The following is a 24,008-nucleotide window of genomic DNA, read 5'->3' as shown; positions in this document are numbered from 1 at the left end:
AAAAAAGGTATACCCTTTGTCTCGACTACCGATCAACATAACGCCAAAGATTACATTTATGTTTTAGTTGGGGACGCTAAGAAATGTATACTTAATTGGTCTGTCCTAATATGACACAGCACAATCTTTGGCATTGACAACTAGCCATTAGCAGCATTGACAGTGTCAGGTCAAGTCATTATTGCTCTTAATCTCAAGGAATCTCAAAGGGTTCTGTAAACTGCAAGATGCATTCAAATGCTGTCCGGCATTTAAACTCAGAATAAAAAGGGTCAATCGATGAATTACAATGTTATACTTGAAAACACGGGCAGCATGGCGGCGCAGTGGTTAGCGCGTGTGCGGCACAGTTCTGAGGTATTGGGAACCGTATTGGGAACCTCCTGTATGGGTTCAAATCCAGCTCCCGGCCTTCCTGTGCGGAGTTTGTATGTTGTCGTGCTTGCGTGGGTTTCCTCCCATACCATTTACATTCCAAAATTGAATCACCATTACCTCAGTCAATTTTTTTCAGCTATCTTCTGGCAGTGGAAAGGGGACACCCTGAACTGGTTGCCAGCCAGTCGCAGGGCGGGAATATTGTTTTAGTTTTTATCTTATGTAATCCTTACAATGTGCTTAGAGAAACTTTGCATTGGTTGACCTAAAACAGTGCTGAATTGCAAGATGAAATTAATCCTTTTGTTCAGCTTGGTGGCCTTGGGGTATTGCGCCCGCCCCGAGACTGGGAGGTTGTGGTTCAAGCCTTGGCCGAGTCATACCTAAGACTTCAACATTGGTACCTGTTGCCTCCCTGCTTGGCGTTCAGCATTGAGGGTTGGAATTGGGGGGTTTGGTCACCTATTGACTCCCAACACCTCAGTAGGGTTGAGCGAGGGGGCTGGGAATCCCCTCCTCTGAATTAATCTCCCAAAAAGAGACAGAAATGACTCTAGCTACCTCCCACTAGGGGGATATGGCTGTGGTATGTATATATATATATATATATATATATATATATATATATATATATATATATATTCACGTTAAAAGATATTCTGTACAACAATATTGAACAATAAGCAAAAATACAAAAACTTGCACGTTTTAAAACACTCTCAGGTAAATAAATGTGTATTTCTTTTTTACATAATATGAGGCCCACCAAGACAGAGTTAATAAAATTCACAATCTGGCTGCTAAAGGTACAGTGGGACCTCGCTACTTCGCGGATTCAGAGCTTCGCGGTCTGTGATGGTAAAAGAAAAAAAGAAAAAAAAGTTTTTGGTCCCCATTAACCGGGTCTAAAAAAATAATAATAAAAAAAAAAAAAAAAAATTGTTTTTTTTTTTGAAGGTGCGCCGCTACTTCGCGGATTTTCACTTATCACGGGTGGTTTGGGTCACCATTAACCGCGATAACCGAGGTCTTACTTTACATTAAAAAAGGTTATGAAAGACAGGGTAATTTTCATTGTCCTTCATAGCACTTGTTTTTATTTGCACAATACAGTGACATCTACCACTCAAATTTTACAGAGTGTCGTCTTAGAGGCAAGACAAAATGAATCCCTTCATTAAGTATATGAAGGCTATTAAAATTTAATGAAACATGAAAAAAAAAATCGCACTTGCTGGACATCAATTATTGAAATGGGTCAAATACGTCATGACATCAAGTTCTAGTAAGTTGGAATTAATTTGAATTGTCTTTATTGTCATTGATATCAAAGTTTTCAGCGAGATTCAACATGGCTTTCCAGGGTAAAACATGTCAAAAAGACTTTAAAGGGGGCGGCAGTAGCTCAGGAGGTAGAGCGCTCGTCTTGGGATCAAGGGATCCCAGTTCGAATCCCGGCTCGTCTGTGTTAGATGTCGAAGTGTCCTTGGGTAAGACACTGAACCTCTAATACCCCCAAAAAGCAGGTTACATGGCTGCAAGGCCGCTATTGGGAAATGTGGAGCACATTGTAAAGCGCTTTGGGAAGTCATTGACTTGAAAAGCGCTATATAAATGCAGATCATTTCATTTCAAGAGAAAAATGATAAAGGACTATCAAGATAAATAGGCAGAAAATAGTCACAACATAGTGCTTAAAGAATTGGCCTTAGTTATTATGATAATAATTAAATGTAGAATAGTGCATCATAACAATAGTGCAATGAAAATAAATGGGAGCCAGAACATTTAGCAGCCACAATCAAAAACCCAAAATAAGTCACAAGGTATATATTCTTACAGTTTCTGCAGTACTACATATTCTAACAATTTCGATTAGCAACAACGGCAAAAAAGAAACAACCCAAAATAAGTCGCAAAATATATTTTCCCCAGATTTGTGCCCTTGTTTAGGGTGGTGATGGCCTTGGGAAAGAAGCTGTCTTTGAGCCTATAAAGTTTTTCCTATCCGCTCCCATAATACATCACGGTGACGGCGTTTGCCAGAATGGTCTGTTGTTTTGTAAAAGAACACCTGCAGCTTTTGTTCCAGGTTGTTCCTCCTGAGAACCCTCAAGAAGTGAAGTCGCTACTGGGCTTTCCCAACCACAGCCCACGGTCCTAATTGTGGTCAATTAGATAGATAGATAGATAGATAGATAGATAGATAGATACTTTGTTCATCCCCGAAGGGAAATTCACATTTCCAGCAGCATCCCTGAGCTGAGAACAATCCAGAACAATCGAAAATAACACGGGAGCTGCTGGAGTGGCTGCCATTCGTGACGGCGCCGGAAGAAAAGATTCAATTTGAATCATGTTAAACATTGCTACATTGGAATTCCCATGAAGGCAAATCAAGCAAAGAAGCAGCCTGTAGCTTTGCCATGAAAAATTAATAGGAGAGGGGAAAATAAGATAATGTAGTGTACAGCACACTAATGATACGCCTCTTAGCTTGATAGGCAATGTGTGGTCTCGTAGAGTTCTTAACCTTGCATTCAGCAAATTCTTTGTAATGGAAACATTTGTATCGCACACTTTTTAATGGTGCGCAAAATCAACCTTAACACTAGAAAGTAACAAAATCTATGAATTGGTTAATTCACCTCTTGGAGTCTTTTATTATCACAAATGTCAACTAGGGCTGCACAATTATTCAAAATCTAATCAATATTGCGATTTGATGTAGTGTAATTGTGTAAGACACTATGTTTTTTTCAAGAATTTATAGTTTTCCTTTTTTATTCGAGTGATGGGGTGTTTGACCAACCAGAATTGTCACAGCGCCGGCCAATCAGAGGCAAGTTTTGACAGCACGAGCCAGTGTCTGAAATAATATCTGCCCGGACGCACGGGGCGTGCATCTTTTACGTCGGGCGTACAACTTGCACAACGTCTCCGCCCGGTTGGCCGACAACTTTTTAGAGAAAAAAAAAAAGTATATATATATTTTTTTTTCAAATAAAACGTTTGCTTTACTCCGATTTTAAAATGTTCGTTCAGTTTGGAAATTTCGGAGTTTCGGTTCGTTTGGCAATTTGCATACTCGGTAGCCACTCAGAACCCTACATCGGATAACTTCGTGCTTGCGGACTTTCCCGAGCCTTATAAGGTCGCGCATTTGCATATCATTTTCCAAAGTAGGCGGAGAGAGAACACAAGAAAAGTGGATAAGTGGTTAGGAATCAAGCCAAAACCTCAGCCCCAGAAGAAATGTTGAAAATAAGCTAAAAAAAATTATGACGCTACCAAAAGTAAAAGTACATTAAAAGCATCGTGGAAAGAGGAGTTCATGTGGCTTGCAGCAGACGACGCAATGCAAACATTGCATGAATGAAGATGAGTCAATACAGGTACACCTGATTGCAGATGGAAAACAGCAATGTCATATACAGGCAATGGATGTTATAAGTAGGTTTATAATAAACCTAATTTTGAAGAGTTGTCCTGTTATATATTATGAATATCAATCCTTAATACTATGCAACAATAGGTTTTTTTGCGATTAGTCATCTTATTGTGTATCAAGTTGTGAAAAATGGGGCAGGCAACTTTATGGCTGGGCTGGCAACTTTTTAGAGTTGTCTGCCCTGGTGTCCGGTAACTTTTTGTCATGAGATTCAGACACTGGCACTAGCCAATAAAGGCAAAGTTTGCAAATTGCACGCCACACACCCAGAAGTGAACTGACAGTACCCCTAATAAAGCTCCCTAGAAGAGGGCTCTCTTTACTTAAGTCTAAAGCACGTCATGCATAAGTCAAAACGACCCCATTTGTGTCATTCTTCAAAATCTTTAAAAACAAAATAATGTTATAGTTTAATATTCCAAGTAATCCACACAAAACAAACAAATACAAAAAATAGCACAGAAAATGCAGTTTCTTTTAGTAATCACAATTTTGGTCTGAAAAATCGCAATTAGTTTTTTTTGCAAAATTGTGCAGGCGTAATGTCAACTGGATAAAATCACATTATCCCCGCATGGCTAAATAATAAAGCGATGTTTGACACCGATGTGCAGTTATTGGCCAAAGAATTAAGGCTGAATTTGGCCTGGTGCTACAAGGACGTTAGCAACCCCTCTGGTATGAGTGGGATGAAACATGTTGGGCTGAAGGGAAGGTAATTGCTGCAATCTCAAGGGTGGCCGTTGTAGGCTCAAGGGTGACGCCAGTCTATGGCTATGGTGAATTGTATCCTTGCACTACAGATAAGATACCTATGATGTCACAGTTGCTGGGCGCATTACTGAAAATGGTATCGTAATTAGTGACTGGTAATATTTGCTTCAAAATGTAACTCAGTTACCCCACAGATTACTAAAACCAAAAAGTAGTCAGCAGTAAAAACAAGTAATGCGTTTCTCTGAAAGTAACTGTCTAAATTACTGTATATACTCACATAGAAGCTAACCCCTAAAATTGCTTTAAAATAGCCACATGATAAAATGGAAAAAAGTGAGTACACAAGGGATTTCCGACCTTTTTCAAGCTGAGAGCTACTTTTTGTTACTAATTAGCGCAAAGGGCACCCAGTTTGATATTTCTAAAATAACAACTTATCATGTTATTACTATGTTGTTAATATGTTATTACCAGGTTGGATATTGGAAGTAGGGTTAAATAGATTCAGTACACCACTGAGAAAATCGTTATACTAGAAAATCAGAATAACCGATCACTGGTGAGGTATTTTCAGAACAGGTTACCAAGAAAAGTGATTGTGTTCCAGAAACGCAGTCACTTTGCAACACTCTAATCCCAGCACAGCTAGTGAATATTTTGAAAAGTGTGAAAAAGCTATAGAAATAAATTTAACTGTGATGCCTCACTATTTTGTGCTTCACACTTCATGACTTGGAATGTGGGTTTAAAGATATTCTGGGATTCATTTTACTAGGATATTGCTGAGCCCCGGAGCCAGGAGGGCACTATTTTTTGGGGCTTGGCAGCTCTCTACCGTTACTGTATTTCCACTTAAACTAAATGCACTTGTTAGGCCGCGATCCATTGTCCCCAATCTTATATTGCTGTTGTTGTAAGGCGTGTCATTCCTGTATTTCTACCCAAAATAAACTGCACTCGTGAAGCAACAACCCATTATCCCCAATCCCATATTGCTGTTAACAGGAGGCGTGTCATTCTTGCCCACCCAAAATGAAATGTGCTGTTGTGGCCATGATCCATATCCTCACGGGCAAAGCCAGCAGAACGCATCTTTTTCAGGCCTGTCGACACTTTTTTGTCATTACTGTATTTCCACACAAAATTAACTGCACTCGAGCGGCCACAATTCCTTATCGCCAATCTTAATTGCTGTTAATGAGAGGCGTGTCATTTTTGCTCGCCTAATATGAAATGCACAGTTGTGGCAACGATTCAATAGCCTCAGTCGAATATTGCCGAGAGCAGGGGCAGGAAGAGGGCATTTGTTGCTCGGTTAAGACCGTTTAAGCGTGCCATTGTGGCCCACCTAAAATGAACTGCACTGTTTTGGCTGGAGCTAATTATCCCGCAGTCGAGGACTGCAGAGAGCAGGGGCCAACAGAGGGCATCTGCTTTTCGGATCGGCCTGCTGACGTGTGCCATTGTGGCTCCCCTAGAACTAACTGCAATGTAACCCAGAGTCAACTATTGCTGAGAGCGGGTGGCAGAGAGCCCCCACAAATGACACAAACAGGTGTCATTTGTGGGGGCTCTTTTTTACGTTCTTTCACCAAAAATGAACAGCACCTGTGTGGCCGTGATCCATTATCTCTGCTTGTCATGACTTAGAGAAGGTTGTCAAAGTGCATGTTAAAAATAAGGGTGGAGGGGTGCTTTGCAGATTTTCGCATATCACGGGTTGTTCTGTTCTCCATTAACTGGGATCAACAAGGGATTACAGTAAGGCTTTTATTCAATTTTCAGTTTTGAGGAAAAGGGTAAAACTTGTACTTAGAAAAAAAAGACCGTAATGCAGATTTTGTTTGCTTCTGTCTGCATTGCTCTCTGAACATGACATTATTTGCAAGTGTGATCGTGGCAGTTAAGTTTCTTTGTAAAGGAACTTGCAATAGACAACGTGGAGGTGATCAATTAGATCAGGCTTCTTAGCTATGGCGAAGCTTTTAGAGTTCTCTGAAGGATGCACTCAAAGTTTGAGTGTATTTTGGTGCTTAGCTTCTCTGGCCATGTCCACAAGACATGAATAAAGTATTTTGCAAAGTGTATGTTTTTATTTGGCACGACAGTGTTTCTCAATTTGTGGCACTGCTGTGAAATGTTGTCACCATGTGCCGCAGTAAAATTACAAAACAAGAAAAATAATACTTAAATCTAAATTATTTGCTATGTCAGACAATGCTGCTCATTATTTGTTGGGCTGTCATGTTAAAATAGTATGTACTTAGCATGTACTACAAGTCAAGTCAAGTCACATTTATTTATATAGCCCTTAATCACAAAAATGTCTCAAAGTGAATAGTTTTAGTAATTTTTTTTAAGGTAATGATTTTATACTGCCCAAAATAATAATAATAATAATAATAATAATAATAATAATAATAAATAAAAATAATAATAATAAAAAGAGTGGCCACTATTTTTTCTCATCTTTTCGCCTTACCTAAAAATAGTACAAAATGTAGTTTGTTTTCAGATTTTAAACATTTTTATTTTATATTTTCCACTTCACTTAAACATTTAAAATAACTCATTAGAGTAATCATTAAAAATGTTGCTGCATTTAAGTGCAGTCATTTTAAATTGAGGGCAACAAATTACTGTAAGGCCGAACCCTACTTTTAAACCCTAGCCTGAAACCTTACAAGCGTTTTCATAACCTACTTTGGATCTGAAACTTTATATCGAAACCCAAAACCGTAACCCCAACAACACTTTGAAACCCTAGTTTGAAACCAAAATGCTAAATAAAAGTCTAACAGGAAACCCAAGAAATAGTTTAAAACCCCAGTTTGAGCCCAAAACCCTACTTCGAAAACTTAGCCGGAAGCCCAAGTGCTTCAAAACCCTGATTTTGGGACAAAACCCTAGAAGCAACATAAAACCCTATTATAGGACAAAATAATGACCAGAAACCCTAGATTTGCCTCAAAAGCCATACCTTGGGGCCGAATCCCTGCTTCGAAACCCTTGCAAAAACCCCAAAAGCGCTTTAGTAACCCTAGTGTAAGGTCTAAAAACCATACTCCAAAACACTAGCTTGAAACCTCAAAAGTGCTTTAAACCCCTACTTTGAGGCCGGAATCCTACTTTGAAACCCTAGGCAGAAACCCTAGAAAGGCTTTGAAACCCTACTTTGGACCAAAACCCTAACTGGAAACCCTAGAATCACTTGAGAAACCCCAGTCTGAGGCCAAAACCATTATTCAAATCCCTAATGGGATAGCCTAAAAGCGCTTTAAAGCCCTACTTTGAGACCAAATCCTCACTACAAGACCCTAGCCGAAGAGAGAAATGACAACAACAAAAAGAAAAGAAAAAGAAAATAATAATAATTTTGATTGATATATTTAAAACGATTGTATTACTTTCTAAATGCAGTGTGCTTAGGGATCTATTCAATGTGAAAAAGTGTGATGAGATGAAAAAACGTTTTTGGAGAAAATCTTAAAAGAACAATTTATTTCGTATACCTTGATTTCTTAGTGTTGCTTGTATCAACTTGGAAGAACCCTATTTGTGGACATAGCCCAAATAAAGGCCTGCATTAGTAAATATTACCTCACCAGATCCATTATCTTGTGTGAGCTAACCAACGCTCTTTCCCTGATGGTGCAGGTTCGACTATTGCAGGTTCATAGAGCTAGACTACGTCCCCATGGAGACAGGTTACATGGTATCCATGCGCCCGACTAAAGGCTATGCATCCACCACAAAAGGACACAGTTCCACAAAGTCTCCGGACCGCCATAGTCGTCTGGCAAACTCCCCCTCTAACCCTCGCTCCCGGTCTGTCCAAAAACTCTTGGGTCTGCACTCAACAGCATGGGCATGATGTGGCACATTGTGCTGTGTGAACCATCGATTGCGTTATTTACAGTGCCGTGAAAAAGTATTTGCCCCCTTTCTGATTTCTGTGTTTTGCATATTTAACACACACAGAGGTTTTAGATGATCAAACCAATTTTGATATTGCAAAAAGAAAACTCAAGGAAATTCCTAGATGCAGTTTTGAAACGCCTATTCCATAATTCCATCAACTACGGCATGTTGACCTGGTCCTGAGGCAACAATGCTACAACTTTGCTTTACTGTCTGTATCACATTGTTTTTATCAAATGCTGTGACATTTTTACGCCAGGTGTAACAGGCTGCACACTATCCAAAAATTCAGTTTTTGATTCATCAGGCCACAAAACGGCCACAAAAAAAAGAAGGTTCTGGAGTGGCCAAGTCAAAGTCTAGGTTTAAATCTAATTAAGATGGTGTGGTGTGACCTTAAATGGACATTTTATGCTAGAAACCACTTCAATTTGGCAGATTTGAAGCAATTTTGCAAACTCGCTATTCCGCAAGCAATTACCTTTTGACATAGGGCCAGATAAGTTTTCCTTTTTTTGGGGGGGAGTGCTTTAATCAATTGAATCAACATTTCAAAAGTTGATTTTGTATTTCTTTGGCTTTGTCTCTGTCTCTGTCTGATATTAAACTTGGTCCAATGATCTGAAACCTATGTGAACACACAGAAACCAGGACTGGGACTAATACTTCTTCACGACACAGAACATGTGTTACCATCATCTGTTTTTCTTTGCAACCCACACATCTTGCCTTTCCATCCTACATTGGACCTTTGGAAACATAGAAATAGTCCATTAGTCCATTTTCTTAAAATGAGGTTTGGGCCTTGGACAATTATTGGTTATCATTTTAAGGGACTCTCCATCATTTAGCACCACCTAGTTGGAAAAAAACAATACAGTAATCCCTCGCTGTACTGAGGTTTACTTTTTGCGGTTTTGCAACGTCTGAGATTTTCATTATGCATTGGCTAGTCCATTGGCTAAACAGTTGACCTGCCCCTTGTCTGGCTGTGTGTCAATAATGTTCTGGTCTGAGCTGTGCACATAGGTAAAAAAAAGCTTGATAGACCTTCATTATGTTTGTGCAAATCTTTTCAATGTAAATTTTCTCTAAAAGCCATCATGTCAACAAAACGCTGTGGACCGAATTTGGCCAGGTTGAAAGGGCTAGGGAAAATACTTTCTATCACCGACCAAGTTGGTCTTCTCGTCACACTAAAGGAAGGTAAAATCAGTTTTCCATAACGTCCACATTATGGCGACAATATATAGTTTGAAGCAAAGATGATTGCTTGGAAACATTCAGAACAAATATTTAATAATATTTTCATATAGCTTGCCAAACAAAACCAGCAAATATAAAATGATAGTATCTCATAACACTAATAACATAAGTCCATCACTTACTTTATGGGCCTAACTGAGATTTTTGCCTAAATTAGGTTTCCATCGAAAGCTCCTTTAGCTGCACAAGAGCCCAAGTAGGTCAGCCAATCATATTTCAAATAACCAGTCAGTAGTGCAATAGAGTAGAAAGATCATTTAGGGGGCAGCATTAGCTCAGGAGGTAGAGCAGATTCGATTCCCGGCTCCTCCGTGTTATATGTCGAAGTGAGCAAGACACTGAATCCCTAATTCGCCCGATAGCAGGTAGTTGCCTTGCATGGCTGGTGCTGCTGCTATCAGTTAGTGTGTGTAAAATGGAAAAGTGTGAAGCACATTGTAAAGTGCTTTAGGAGTTCTTCCTTTGTCTTGAAAAGTGCTGTATAAATGCAGACCAAATGCAATAATAATTTTATCGTACAGAAGTTATTTGTAAAAAAAATGAATAAATAAATACAATTGTAAAGTAATAAAGCAGAAAGCTTATTTTGAAAATAATAATTTTACAACACAGATATTTTTAATAAAAAATTGAAAATTAAAACTTTTATCACATTCGGTACTTGTATTCTTTTTTTTTAAAACAAATGCTTGAGCCTGTAAATTGGATTTGCCCTTTGGTTTCAATATGTAATAAAATATAAAAAGATATAAGTTAAATAGATAAATAAAGGTTTGTACTTCACGGGTTTTGACCATCGCGGGACCTTTTTGGAACGCAACTTCCACGAAAAACAAGGGATAACTATTGATTTAAATAACAAAAATGCATTTAAACATGATTTTCCAAAATACCTATGGGTTGAGACAATTCTATTAATTTTACATAACAGAAGCCTCAAGCAGAAGGAGCTGGCCTTATTGTCCACCATTTTGCTGCTCCAGTTACCCCCAAATAAATAAATAAAAGAAAAACATCCCCAAAGGCTCAGAAAACAATTAGAAGAAAAATGTTGCTTTTTTGTCAGTTGGAGTCTTCATAGTTTTTATCATTCCTTGTGTGTTTTAGCATTTGGTTTTAGTTGCACTACACAATATAGCGATGTTTAGCAGTCAAATATGGTAATACTCACTGTCCCCTTAAAAGAAAACCAACAATTTCATATTCAATATTATTTTCTGAAAAGGAGGCAATATTTCCGTCAATTGAATTGTGACTATTGGTTCTTATGGGCTAATCCCAGTGTTTAGTGCTTGAAAAACAAATGTCCAGTGCATTACACGGGTTTTTTTGTTCTACGTTTTTGTTTTTAGTTGAATGCATTTTGGCTTTTTCACAACTCAAACTCATATGTCAACATGTCCTTATTTCCACTTTGGTCACAAATGTGCTTCAGTGCCAAATCATAGCTTGTGTATTAATGTGTGTGGTACTCAACTCTTTTGTCACATTACAATGTTTTTTTCTTGCTCAAAAGCAAGAACAGTTAACCAACACAGGTTGTCTGGAGAGTGTTTAATTTTTTTTTTGTTTGTTTCTTAAGTAAGCGGTCACCTGCAGGCCCCAGTACCAGAGATCCATATGGCAACGTCTCCCACAGTAGCGGAAGCAATTCCGGATCTTGTAAAGGCAGTGACTGTAGCCCAACCAAAGGGTGAGAAGCTATTTTCTTGAATTTTGGACTGCATTCTAGCTCATTCTCCACTGGTGAAGTGTCCAACCAAAGGATCGTAATGTCTTCCAGCTTGCTAAGATATGATTTGTCCTTATAGAACAGTGGACCTTCAATGGTCAATTAAATTACCAAGTTCAATTCTTTATACCAAAGTTATCATGTCATGAAAAAAATATACAGAAACACAATAAATTTATATCTCGCAGTGATATGTAGTTCACACATTTGAATATCAATTTGAATATTAGTAAACAAATACACTTAAATACCTATTTATCTCCCATAATGGTACACCAGATCCACATTTCTGGACCACAAAGTTTAAGCTTCATAATCAGTGGTTAGAAAACAAACCATCTAACCCCATTCTAAAGTCTCTTGGATAGATGGATGGATGGATGGATAAAAAACTAAAAACACTTCATCCAGCAATATCAGATCATCATTAAAAACTGGGAAGGGGATCGGTTGTAAATGACTATTTGACTGATAGTTCACAGAGCATTGGTTTCAAGAAGAACATTCAATAACCAACAGACATCCCACAGTGAGAAATCATTATTCTGCGAATGTCTGTTGCATTTTTTTTGTCCTGCAGACGTCACCAAAAGTACATATCATGTACGGACAACCACGGTATTCGGCCCCCACCACCTGAGCAGTACCTTACACCTCTGCAGCAGAAAGAGGTGTGTATACGGCATCTTCGAGCCAAGCTAAAAGAAACAATCAACACACTGCAAGACAGGTTCGTATTTAGAATTCACCCCAGGTTCCTTGTTTCCACCATTGATCTTAGAATTAATTGTACTTTATTTTTGTGATTACATTTTTACCCATGTTACGCTTTCAGGGACACCGAGATAGATGAGTTGCGAGAAAAGCTTTACAGAATGCAGGAGGACTGGGTGGAGGAGGAATGTCACCGTGTGGAAGCTCAGCTGGCTTTGAAGGAGGCACGATTGGAGATTCAGCAACTGAAACAGGCCGTGGACACGGTCCGGGACAGGTTGAGCGATGCCGGCGGCTTCAACGGGGATAGTGGAGTTCAAAAGTACTTTCAAGACATCAACACGCAAAATCACAAGCTTGAGAACCTCCTTCTGAACATGGAATTAGCTCAAGTGGGATTAGCCAAGGAGGGAGAAGCCATAGCAGGCCGTCGGACCCGTGTCGGAGGTTCGGCACCAGCATCCGTGTCTGGGGAAAGTCCTGGAATACCTAAACCAGCAATAGGGGGAAGAGAGTCTTGTTCTTGTGATGGTTCTCCAGCCCGTTCTCTAACCCGTAGCTCCACCTACACCAAACTGAATGATCAAGTGGCAAACCGAAGTGGCAACAACAGCGCAGATTTTCCTTGCCTTTCAGCTGATGGCACTCAGGACAGTGGCATTGGATGCTGCGGCGAGAATAATAGTATTCCCAGTCGCACTGACTTACTCCTAGAAGCGGCCTTACTCTCTGAGGAAACGGCTTCGTTGCTCAACTCTTATGCGCAAACCTTTCCCCGTTCCACATCCAACTCTTTACCTCATGCTTACTCCCAAACCTTACCTCGTTCCTTCCCACACAGTATGTCACATTCGGTAGCCCACACTATCCCACACTCGGCTACCTACGAGAAGCTGTGCTCAGGTGAACGTCCGCCGACGTTTCGCTGTGGCTTAGGTGGCAGCAGCTGTATGAGCCATCCCTGCTTGTCCCACCATCACCTGTACCTGCATCCCCTACGTGAGATGGGCATTCAGACTGAAAGTTGTCCCGTTCCTATGTCAGGTTGCGCATCAGACTTGGACACGATTGCTGAACAGCGTACTTTCAGATCCCAAGCCTGCAGCCCGACTTCGACTTGGATGTCCGATGAAGGCGAAGAGGACATAGACTCCATTGTTACCACCACTTCTGCAACTAAATCAACTGTCATGAGCGTAGCCACAGAACCCATTCCATTTTCCAAATTGCCAAGAGTGAATTCCATTCCACGTTCTGCCACTGTGGCCTGTACCTTAGAGAGTCCTTCATGTGAAGGAGAAGAGGACGATACAGAAGAAGAACCTGCTTCAGCGGACAATCAGAGTGAAATATCCCTTCTCCACCTAACAGAAGGACAATTGGAGACAGAGACAGCAAATTTGGTAGGTGATCAGAATCAATCAAAAGCTGTAGCACTTTGTATTGCAGCAGAGCAAAAGCAACGCTTATGGATTGTAGAGAACGGCCTATTTTGGAATGTACAAGAAAATGGCCTTATGCCGCTAAAACCACAAGGAGGGAGCCCAGACTTCTCAAGGGGTGAAGAGTATCCTCACACATCCCAACCAAAATCATTGAATTCTCATGAGGAAGGGACTAGTGTCATTACTGTCATGCACCCTGAGAGCAAAGATGGCAAGGAGTCAGGAACTGAAGAGCATGGCGCTGATGAAGCAGCGAAAGAAGACACCGCCTCCAGCTCTGAGGCTGTAGAGAGAAGTTATTGGAGTCGTCACTTCCTGGTAGATCTGCTGGCAGTGGCAATTCCTGTGGTGCCGACAGTGGCGTGGCTGTGCCGCGGCCCTGTCCGAGACGGGCAGCCCATGTACCATATTGGCTCACTATTGAGGGGCTGCTGCACTGTGGCTCTGCACTCATTGCGCAGGGGTGGAGGCTTGAGGCATTACCCCGCAGGCGGGGGTGATCTCGGGGGATCACAAATGTAAAGACTGGGTCTCCAAAATTACTTCGATAAGCACGTTTGCCCATGCCACATTTCAGGACATAAAATGCTGAAGATCCTGCCCTGAAAGGGGCTTTAGAAAGAAAAAATTCAGGTTTGTGTGCTTACAAAATGAAGTGACTAGGTTGTCCCAACCAATGGTCTAAGGCTACAGGTTGAATGTACTGATTGAACTGAACACACATCACTTGGGTGTTTTGGTAATGATTGTTTGGTTTTCAAATGCAGGGAAAACTGTCAAGGGTTGTTAGTCCGTCAACATTTCTGATTTACCGATGACTGAATCAAGCACTTTGATGGAGAGACTCACAATTGTCTTGAGTTTGATGAAGTGCACCTAATTGTGTGATAACTAAATCCGTTCATGGGTCAAATCTAAAACTGTACCCCTTACCCCGAAAGTGCCCATTCGAAATCATTTGTCTCTCAACATTACATAATGCCACATAAAGCTATTGCAATTAAAATTGACACCACATTTCCTAAAAAACAATCTAGTTAAGTCCATCAACTGTAAGGTTCAGACTGTCCACAAGTGTCTTGTGCTTCCATCAATGGGTGAGATTATATATATTAAACAATCTATGTTCTTTCCATCATTCTTGTAATATTTTAAGGCAAATATTCATTTTTCACAGTACATTACAAGTAGGAAATTCTGATCTAGTCTCAAGGAGCAGTGTGTCTTTGGTCAGTTGTTAGCTCACTTGCTTATGTGATCAGGATGTCATAAGTGTATATAGTGCTCTAGTCTAATTACTTATTTTGATTTGATTTCTTGCAGGAACAACTAAAAAATATATATCTTTCGTCTAACCTTGATGGAAATCATCCTACGTGTCTATTGGACAATTCTCATCTCGCCTTGCTAACCTAATTATTTAAAATGTAGAATATTATTTTTTCTATGTGTGACAAGTTCAACCTCCCTGATGGTATGCAAACCAAAACTTTATACTTTGTCTTTCTAAATATCCATGTTTCTTTTAATAATAGTTTTTATTTCCGCCGCATAAGCTAGCACTAGTACCTAGCAAAGAGTGAAAACACCCTTTGAATTAAAATGGTCATTATAAAGACACTGTATGGTCAAGTTGAGTGTTTATTCTAAGGTAGGTCCTCAGTTTACAACTGTTTGAGGTGAGAAAGGGTGTGACATGAACTAGTTTGTGTGGTGGTAAAACATGTGTTTTCACCCAGTTGTTCATGTTTGTCTTTACACATGGATTTAGGAAAATTAAGTATGTTACTAGGGTTATATTTCTTTGGGATGCATTTAGCCTTCCAACCCAAATGTTTTTATTTTATCTGTTCATCTTTTTTATCCACGGCTCTTAGAATTAAACTGAAATAAACTGAAATGGTTGCCAGCTGGGCACAGCCTCCAAGTGCTTTATTGCAAAACAAAACTGCACCATCGCTTCACTCCAATTAAGTGTAAATAATAACTAGCTGACTCAATTTGTCTCTTACATTGTAGTTCTTTCTGTATAGATCAGAAATGGCTGTTTTCTTATTCAACTGTCACTCTAGACCTGATGTATGAGATCCCCCCAAAAAAGACGCTAGAACAGGTTTATTCAGCTATGCATCTTACTAGACGTAGAATCCAAGTAAACATTGCACTTACATACAGTGGACAGTCAGAGGTGGGAATGATTGCATTTCTTAGGAATTTGAACTGTCATTGCAAAATGAAGAAATTCCGTAAATACTGTAGTAGTAAGTCACAATTAAATATGTAGAGTACTTAGGAAATATTTATCATTATAATTTTCCTTTTGATGCATTCTGAACATTTTAAGTTACACACAAAAATTCTTAAAAGTGATTTGTCAATGTAAATATGTAAAGAGGGACAAAGGGGGCGCTTGGGGATAATGACTTAAATGCAAAATATTAAAAATCGATTTGATTTTTGTGTATCGGTTGACACAGACTCAAATCCAATACCTTCGCAATACATGAGGAAAAAAGATGTTAGTACACCAATCCAATCTTTTTCCATTTGCATTTTTTGACCTCTACGTGTACATGTTAGATTTAATTGTATATGTGTTGATAAAGAGATGACTTTTCAAATTATTTTTTAAACAGCAAAGCAAAAAATACATTTGGCCCCAAAATGCACTAGGGCTAGCTTGGAATGTTATTTTTCTCACATTAAAATTATATATATTGTCCCCAGCGACCATCGAGATGACAAGTGGTTGAATAAAATGAATGAATGAATAAGCAGAGTATATTTTTTACCATTTTTGTTTGTCCGGCGGGATTAAAACGCCAGACAGGTCGCGTGTGGCCCGCCATCCGCAGCCCATAGTTTGCCCAAAATTGTTATAGTTTCAGTGGAATGTAATTTGGGAATGGATTGGCAACATACGTTTTTTAACTCTATGATTTGCACTATTGTTCACTTTATGACTTGTAAGCAATTACTTGATTTACTGCTGTACTATGTGTGTGTTTGTGTGGGTGCACCTAGCATTTTTTGCCTTTCAAAAACAGTATAACGTACACAACATAAGGAAATTAACCAAAGTTGCTCATTTACTTGTACACTTGTTTGTTCCATCTTCAAACCAGCATATTAAGGTTTCATATGCCTTTGTATGGCCAAATTCAAGCACTTAAGGACTTTCAAAGCCACTTTTTTCGAGTTATCCAGTACAATTAAAAGATGAAATCCGGTATGAATCATGAATATTGCGTCTCCACAAGTATATTATCGATTGTCGTGCGATTTTTAATCTTGTGTGTGCACTTATCAAGACATATGATTTTTAGATCTTGAGTAAAACGGAAAGATATTTGTGGATCTGAACAACGCGTGTGTAAATATTTTTGAGACAAATCTCTCCCCGCATAGGTATTCAGTATCAGTAATATGTAGCTTAAATTTTCAGTTGCAGGAAGTTCTTCCCATGACAATTTACCATTGGGAAACGCTACCTTAATTTGTTTGAATGGCCCTTAATAAATGTCCATAATTGACACGGAATACTTGCACTAATGCACGCTTTATAAGCAGGGTTAAGAGGTTTACTTTAAAAATGTAGTTACAAGTTACCTGCTTAAAATGTAATCAGTAATGCATTCCGAATCTTATAATATTGAAGTAATGTAACTGTATTAGTTTTGATTACTTTTGGATTACTCCAAGAGCAAATATGCTAATAAAAGACAAAAACAATATTAAAAGGTCTTTAACTTAAATTGACAATGTAACCTTGAAAAATAATTGGAGGAAATCAAGGTCATGTAGTTGATTGTAGTCCTTCAAAAAATACTCAAATTTTCACCACGATTATTAAGAAAAAATATTATTTTTTCTTTCACATAGCTGACAATCAATGCTCTGTTTTAGTTTACATTTAGAGCACATTAATAACCCAATATTGTTTTTCAAACACACAATTTCATGAAATTTCCAAGAAGCTTTTTTACTTGCTGTGGGGATGCCAAACCTCTTAAAAGTATTCAGCTTTATTCCGCTAGTTAATTATTCTCTCAACATAACAACGCAGTGATCAGACAGTGGATTTTGAACAACAATTAACCGCAAAATACATAAAGAAGATAATCATCCAATTTACCAAATGTCCCTGAATGCATCATTTGCTAGCGACTTCGCTGCCCAGCTGCCTCGTGCATGACGTTTGTAAACCTAATCTCTCTTTGTCTCTCTCGCCACTAAAATGTGACTAAAATTATGACACAATTCGTTTTTCGGCGCATTATGAATATGTAAATTTAAATACAATTGTAATCTCTCCTATTGATGATATCTGTGTATTAATCGTTATTACAACATACATTGCGGCCTGGTCATCCTGGAAGGGGGATTGTCTCATGTGCGGTCCCTTCTCAAGGTTTCTTCATTGTCCTCAAGTTGAGGTTTTTTTAGTTTTTCCTTGCCCTCATGTAGGTATTAGACCAGGGGATGGTGTAATAATAGTCTGTGGTTTGCAATAATCTGTGCAGCCCTTTGAGACTCCTTGTGATTAAGGGCTATACAAATAAACATGACTTGACTTAATTCTTCAAGTCAATTGTTATCTTAACGAACTGTACCTGTAATTTTTCTGTAATTGTAACGTAAGACATTTGTTTTTTTTTTCAATCATTTCGTAATGCCAGTACATGTTTTCCGTTACTCGATAACGTTCACTGGACAATGCCATACAAACTAATGCCAGCTGCGGTAATCACGTGTGAAAAAGCCACCAGGGAACAGTGTTTGCGTCATTATTAAGCTGACTTGACTAGTAACATGGCTACAATTTCAAGGATTAACAAGCATTTCACCCAAAATCCAAGCATTCTTAGATCCTTGAAAACACATTAAAATTCAAGCATTTTCAAAGATTTCAAGGACCCGTATCAACCCTGTATATTGTGGATGGTCCCAGTACTTTTGTCCAGACAGTTTAATACCAGTAATTTATGACAAAATGGCAGAAAAATAGCAGTAGCTATTCAACATTGTTTAAAATTGCTTAAATAATTAAAAAAATAAACTTTTAGTAAGGTTGTCTTTGATGAATTTGGTCAATAAATGTTATTGATAATTACAAATCTAAAGTCTTAAAACTATCAATTCCAGTTATTGACTGTAAATGTGTTCAAGTAAATCTTATTCCCGAAGGCATCCCATTTAGTATTGTAAATATCATATAAGGAGTGATGTGCAGTCAGAGGAGGCAGGACAGGCTGTGCCTTACCTAGCATCATGGGAATATGAAATTAAGAATATATTAAATGGTTATATTTTTTTGTGTTGAATATACATCTAGTTTGTATTCCATATTTTGCAATTTTTCAAAATTGCTGAATTTTCAAATTATATCATGAAAATTATTCATACAATCAGTATTACTGTGTTGAGTAAATGGAGATGCAACGTGAGGCTTGTGATTCTCTTCCCTCATGGCAGAGGGCGATAATGAGACCAAGAATTCTGATCTGATGCACACCCTAACCCCAAACAATAGAATAAGTAATCGTATTAAAAGCTAACAGCAAGTCAAGCCATCCAGTAATCTCATTGTCTGTACCGTATTTTTTGGACTATAAGTCGCACCGGCCAATGAATGCATAGTTAAAAAGGAAAAAACGTGTATAAGTCGCACTTGGAGTTTAAGTAAGAATTTCACTAATACAATCTTCTTTAAGAGTCTTATTAAAGGGTAAATAAATATATATTTTTAAGATCCCTCTTCATAACCATACTTCGCAAATGACTCTGCTAATGTGGGTGACAAGCGTTGCTTTAAAAGTCAACAGAATTTGTTTTGGGAATATTTTTTGTTAATGGCTTTCTTTGACTGTTGGTTTCATGAACAAAGGGCATCCAACTACAGTGTACATTATTTTTGGGAAGTGAATACATTGTATTGCCTGCTTCTCATGTTTAGAGTTTAAACAAGTTTGCCGTATACAAATTTGTGTCTTGCATTTATTTTCATTCGAAGGGACACTGTGTATTATTTTGCGCCTCTTAATTGTAAAAGAAACTTGATTTATTAAAATAAAACAATATTGATTTGACCGGACTTGGGGTACGCCGGCGGGCGCATGGTGGCCAGGCCTTTGGTCATGGGCTTCAGCCAGGCACAGCCCGAAGGGACAACCTTCGTCGCTCTTCCCATAGGCTAACCACCTTTGGGAGGAGTGCGTAAAGAGCCGGGTAGCAGCCAAATATGGAGTTCCTTGGCGCACCGATCGCCGGCTACAGAAACTAGCTTTTGGGACATGAAATGTCACCTATCTGGCAGGCAAGGAGCCAGAGTTGGTGTGTGAGTTTGAAAGGTTCCGACTACATATAGTCAGACTCACCTCCACACACAGCTTGGGCTCTGATACCAGTCCTGTCAAGAAGGGTTCGATTCTCTTCAACTCTGGAGTAGCCTGTAGCAAGAGGCGCAGAGCTGGTGCAGGCATATTAGTTGCCCCACAGTTCAGCACATGTATGTTGGGGTTCACCACGGTAGACAAGAGGGTAGCCTCCCTCTTATACACCAAACAGCAGTTCAGAGTACCCACCCTGCTAGGATTCCTTGGAGGGTGTGCCTGAGAGCAAGCCCCCTGGGGACTCCCACGTCCTGCTCAGCGACTTTAACGCTCACATGGGCAATGACAGTGAGATCTGGAGGGACGTGATTGGTAGGAACGGCCCCTCTGATCTAAACCCGGGTAGGGTTTCGTTATTGGACTTTTGTGCCTGTCACAGCTTGTCCATAACGAAGACCATGTTCAAATACAAGGGTGACTAGATGTGCACCAGAACACCTTGGGCCGCAGTTCGATGATCAGTGTGCCTTCAACACTGTATAGTGGAGATGGGGAGCTGGTGACCTCGACCCGAAATGTTGTAAAGCAGTGGGGAAAATACTCCACCAACATGTCTTTCTCTGAGGAAGGGGAGCCTGGGGACTCTGAGGTGGGCTCTCATATATCTGGAGTTCAGGTCAAAGAGGTGGTCAAAAAGATCCTTTTTGGCAAGGCCACAGGGGTTGACGATATTCCCCTGGAGTTCATTAGGGTTTTGGATTTTTTGTGGGCATGTCATTGTTAACACAGCTCTACAACATCGCTGGACATCGGGAACTGTATCTCTGGACTGGCTGACTTGGGTGGTGGTACCCCTTTCCAAGAAAGGGGACCGGAGAGTGTGTTCCAACTACAAGGGAATATCAGATCTCAGCCTGCCCAGTTAGGTCTGTTTGGGGGTACTGAAGAGGAGGGTTCGTCAGGTAGTCAAATCTCCGATTCAAGATTATTTTATTACATATTGTAAGATACAAAAGCAAGTCTCCTCTAAACGGTGTGGACATCAAAGTCAAGTGATTTTTATTCGTATAGCATTTAATCACAAGAAATCTCAAAGAACACTGCGCAAGAATAGTCAAAAAACAAACTGAAATCCTGTGCAATATCCCTTGCATATGTCCAATACTAAAAACAGAATAAACGTATCACTCACCTAGAGGGAGCTTACATCTTTGTTCGCCATTGTCCTGCTACGGGGACCCCAAAAAACACAAATATTTTTAAAAGCTAGGCAAAAAACTGAGAGGAAAAATGGTGCAGTTTGGTCACTTTGACTCACCTTAATTTGTAATTTAACATGTGCTTTGAAGCACTTGTTTTCGATTGAACCACACAGACTCTGTAGTTATATTTACACAGTGTCCCTTTAAAATATTTGCATTCTGGCTTCTGCGTTAGACAATGTGCCTGGTACAGACTTTAATCATTGAACAAATCCAAGATTGTTTTCAAATGTGATGTTCAATATAAGATTGTTCTGTTACGCCGCTTAATGCCTCTTAAATTACCCTTCTCAGTCAAATTGATCTGACCCCCTTAAGCCCTCCTCTTGTGTTAGGGGCGTTAATGACCTGTTTAGGATTTTAAATGCATACAAAAAGCACATTGGTTTATTTCATAAATGCTTCTAGACTTTGTCAGAAGCATTTATTAATTTACTACATTATTAAAGGCTTTAATTGAAATTATTACATTTGTATTGTTAGGGTCCATTTGGACCCAACTATAAAAACAAGATTAAAAAACACCAAGTACAGACTAAACTGGAATCATACATGGACTGGACATATGGTGCATCAATTGCAAGTAATATTTATACAAAAATGACATTAAAAGGGTCACTTTTTTTGCTATACATGAATCTTAACACATACTCGCATACGCATGCATTTTTTTTTCATTGATTTGTTTTGTAACAAATAATCAATCTTGGTCCTTCTCGGCTGTATGTTTCTTTGGTCTTGCAAATTTATATTTTCTGTGTTGACCTTTTCAGCTATTCATTTTAAATATGTATTAAATTTCTATTGCTAAATCGAAGATGTTTAGCCTTGTTTATTAAGTAAGTATGAGTCAAAAGCGACCCTAAAACTGTTAGCCTATGAGGTCTATCCGAGGAGCGATTATTGCTAGTTGAAAACTTATATGTTATTATAGTAAATTATATTAAAATTACAAAAAAATTGACAATGTTTTATAAAACCCCTAAGTGATAGATACATTAAAAAAGGCCAAGAGACCCCCAACAAAAATAGAAAAGCAACGTTTTCATGGATAAGGAAACCTAACAGGATAACCAAGAGATGTGATTAAATGGATGATGTTTATGGTATTTTTCAACCGATTTAAGACACAGGTCCCCACCAACCCACTAACACGGGGCATGTTACCTTAAAACTAACACAAGAGGAGAGTTAAAAAAAGAAAGAAATCCAAAGTATATATTTTGATAATCATGTCATGCGAGTACAGTTTTGTGTTGTTTTGGAAATTGCCCTTACGCTACAGTGTGAAAACTTGCAATATTGTGTTTCTCAAGTGGATCTCGCCATTAGATGTAACAAACAAAAGAAAACTCACCACATACTAAATATGACATTTACATTTTTCTGTGGTATAACTTACTGGAGATGAGTGTTTGTTTCTGTCAATAACATGTCCACTGCTTTCATTTTCTTTGCATATCTTATGTCTGTATGAATGTGTACACCAGAGCTGTACAGTATGTTGTCAACATGTACAATGTCAGTCTATTATGATTGCAATAGTGTGTACGAACACAAGAGTAGGCAACACTCGCACTAAAACCAAAAGCTCCAAGATATTAAAACAGCATGGAGGAAATTGTCGTCTTTTGTGTGAGAGTCAAGTCATTCTGTTTTATACTAGCATCTCACATATTCACTCATGAAACTTGTCAATGACCGCTCTCACAAGTTTATAAGTTTAAAGTTAGGTAGAGACTGAAAATAAGGAGAGAGGAGATCAATGGATTTTGAACTTGCATGCAGAACAAGAAGAGAACCCAAACTTAAGATGAGATATTCAAAAATGTTCTCAACCACCATTTCTCTCTCCCCTTTAGCCTTTCTCTTCAAGTTGACGAAAGCAAATCCGCGCTAAAGAATGCGGGAATCAAAGTAGTGCAACATAATTGGCCGAAAGAGATAGTGGTGGAAAACGGGTGTCCAACTCATTTTTGCTCAGGGGCCAGGTGGTCACTGCGGCGGGACTAGTAAAATAGAAAGAGAGGGAGAAGGAAGAGACAAAAAAGTGAGAAAGACAGTGACAGAAAAAGAGAAAGTGAGAAAGGGGTACAGAGAAAGAGAGCAAAAGTGGTGAAAAAAAGGTCTAAGATAGAAAAAAGAGTGAAAGAGAAATGAGAGTAGAACGAGAGAGACAGAGTAGAGTGTAAGAGAAAGAAAGAGAAAAGAGAAATAAAAAGAGAAATTGAGAAAACAAAACAAGAAAAGTAGAATAATAAAGAGATAAAGAGAAATAGAAAGTAAAAAAGAAAAAATTAAAGAGAAAATATTCAGCTCAATTTGCTCAGCGAGTGGCGCCTGGCTTTGACGACATCCAGTGGACATATTTAGAGGTGCAACCCATTTTTCTCCTGTGCTTCTCTCAGCATTGTCTTGCGGGATGGATTCAGAGTTTTGGCATGCCTCCTCCGGCCTACTTTATCTCTATAATTTAAAAATATTGTTACTTTGTACGTCATTCCCAGAACACTTTTACCCGAGAATCATCATACTTAACCATCATTTTAAAAATATGCAGCATTCAATCCCATAAAAATGGTTTCTCATAGGGAGAGTGTGTATTACTTAGCACTCCTCAGTGGTTAAAAAAAGAAGGTACCTGTAGTTTGTTAAAAAAGTATTGATTTAACCTTCCTGTTGTTGTCACGTTAAAGGACATCTTTGCACTTTTTTATACAGCTCACATGGAAATGTGACTAAAAACTTTTCATTGTGTCTCATGTTTGGTCTCATCCAAGAAATGTTGAA

At 38.9% G+C, this 24,008-nt stretch overlaps 1 protein-coding gene across 7 annotated transcripts in view; it reads left to right on the top strand.

Annotated features, from left to right (window-relative positions):
* snphb (syntaphilin b) overlaps window positions 1-22,844 on the top strand; it is a 34,165-nt gene extending 11,321 nt beyond the window's left edge. For 4 of the 7 annotated variants that reach the window (XM_088332290.1, XM_088332288.1, XM_088332289.1 and 1 more), the window contains 4 exons: window positions 8,204-8,374; window positions 11,316-11,426; window positions 12,046-12,195; window positions 12,301-22,844. In XM_088332290.1, coding sequence (XP_088188416.1) covers window positions 8,204-8,374; window positions 11,316-11,426; window positions 12,046-12,195; window positions 12,301-14,146 — 2,278 coding nt within the window. In that variant the 3' untranslated portion in view covers window positions 14,147-22,844. The remainder of the gene's footprint in view (window positions 1-8,203; window positions 8,375-11,315; window positions 11,427-12,045; window positions 12,196-12,300) is intronic. The other 3 variants (XM_088332293.1, XM_088332292.1, XM_088332291.1) reach the window with 1 other exon arrangement.
* Window positions 22,845-24,008: the final 1,164 nt, after the last annotated feature.

This window comes from Urocampus carinirostris, chromosome 3, assembly GCF_059441175.1.
Source record: "Urocampus carinirostris isolate Australia breed hairy pipefish chromosome 3, RoL_Ucar_1.0, whole genome shotgun sequence".
Classification (NCBI taxonomy): Eukaryota; Metazoa; Chordata; class Actinopteri; order Syngnathiformes; family Syngnathidae; genus Urocampus; species Urocampus carinirostris.
This window is presented reverse-complemented; position numbering and strand designations above follow the sequence as displayed.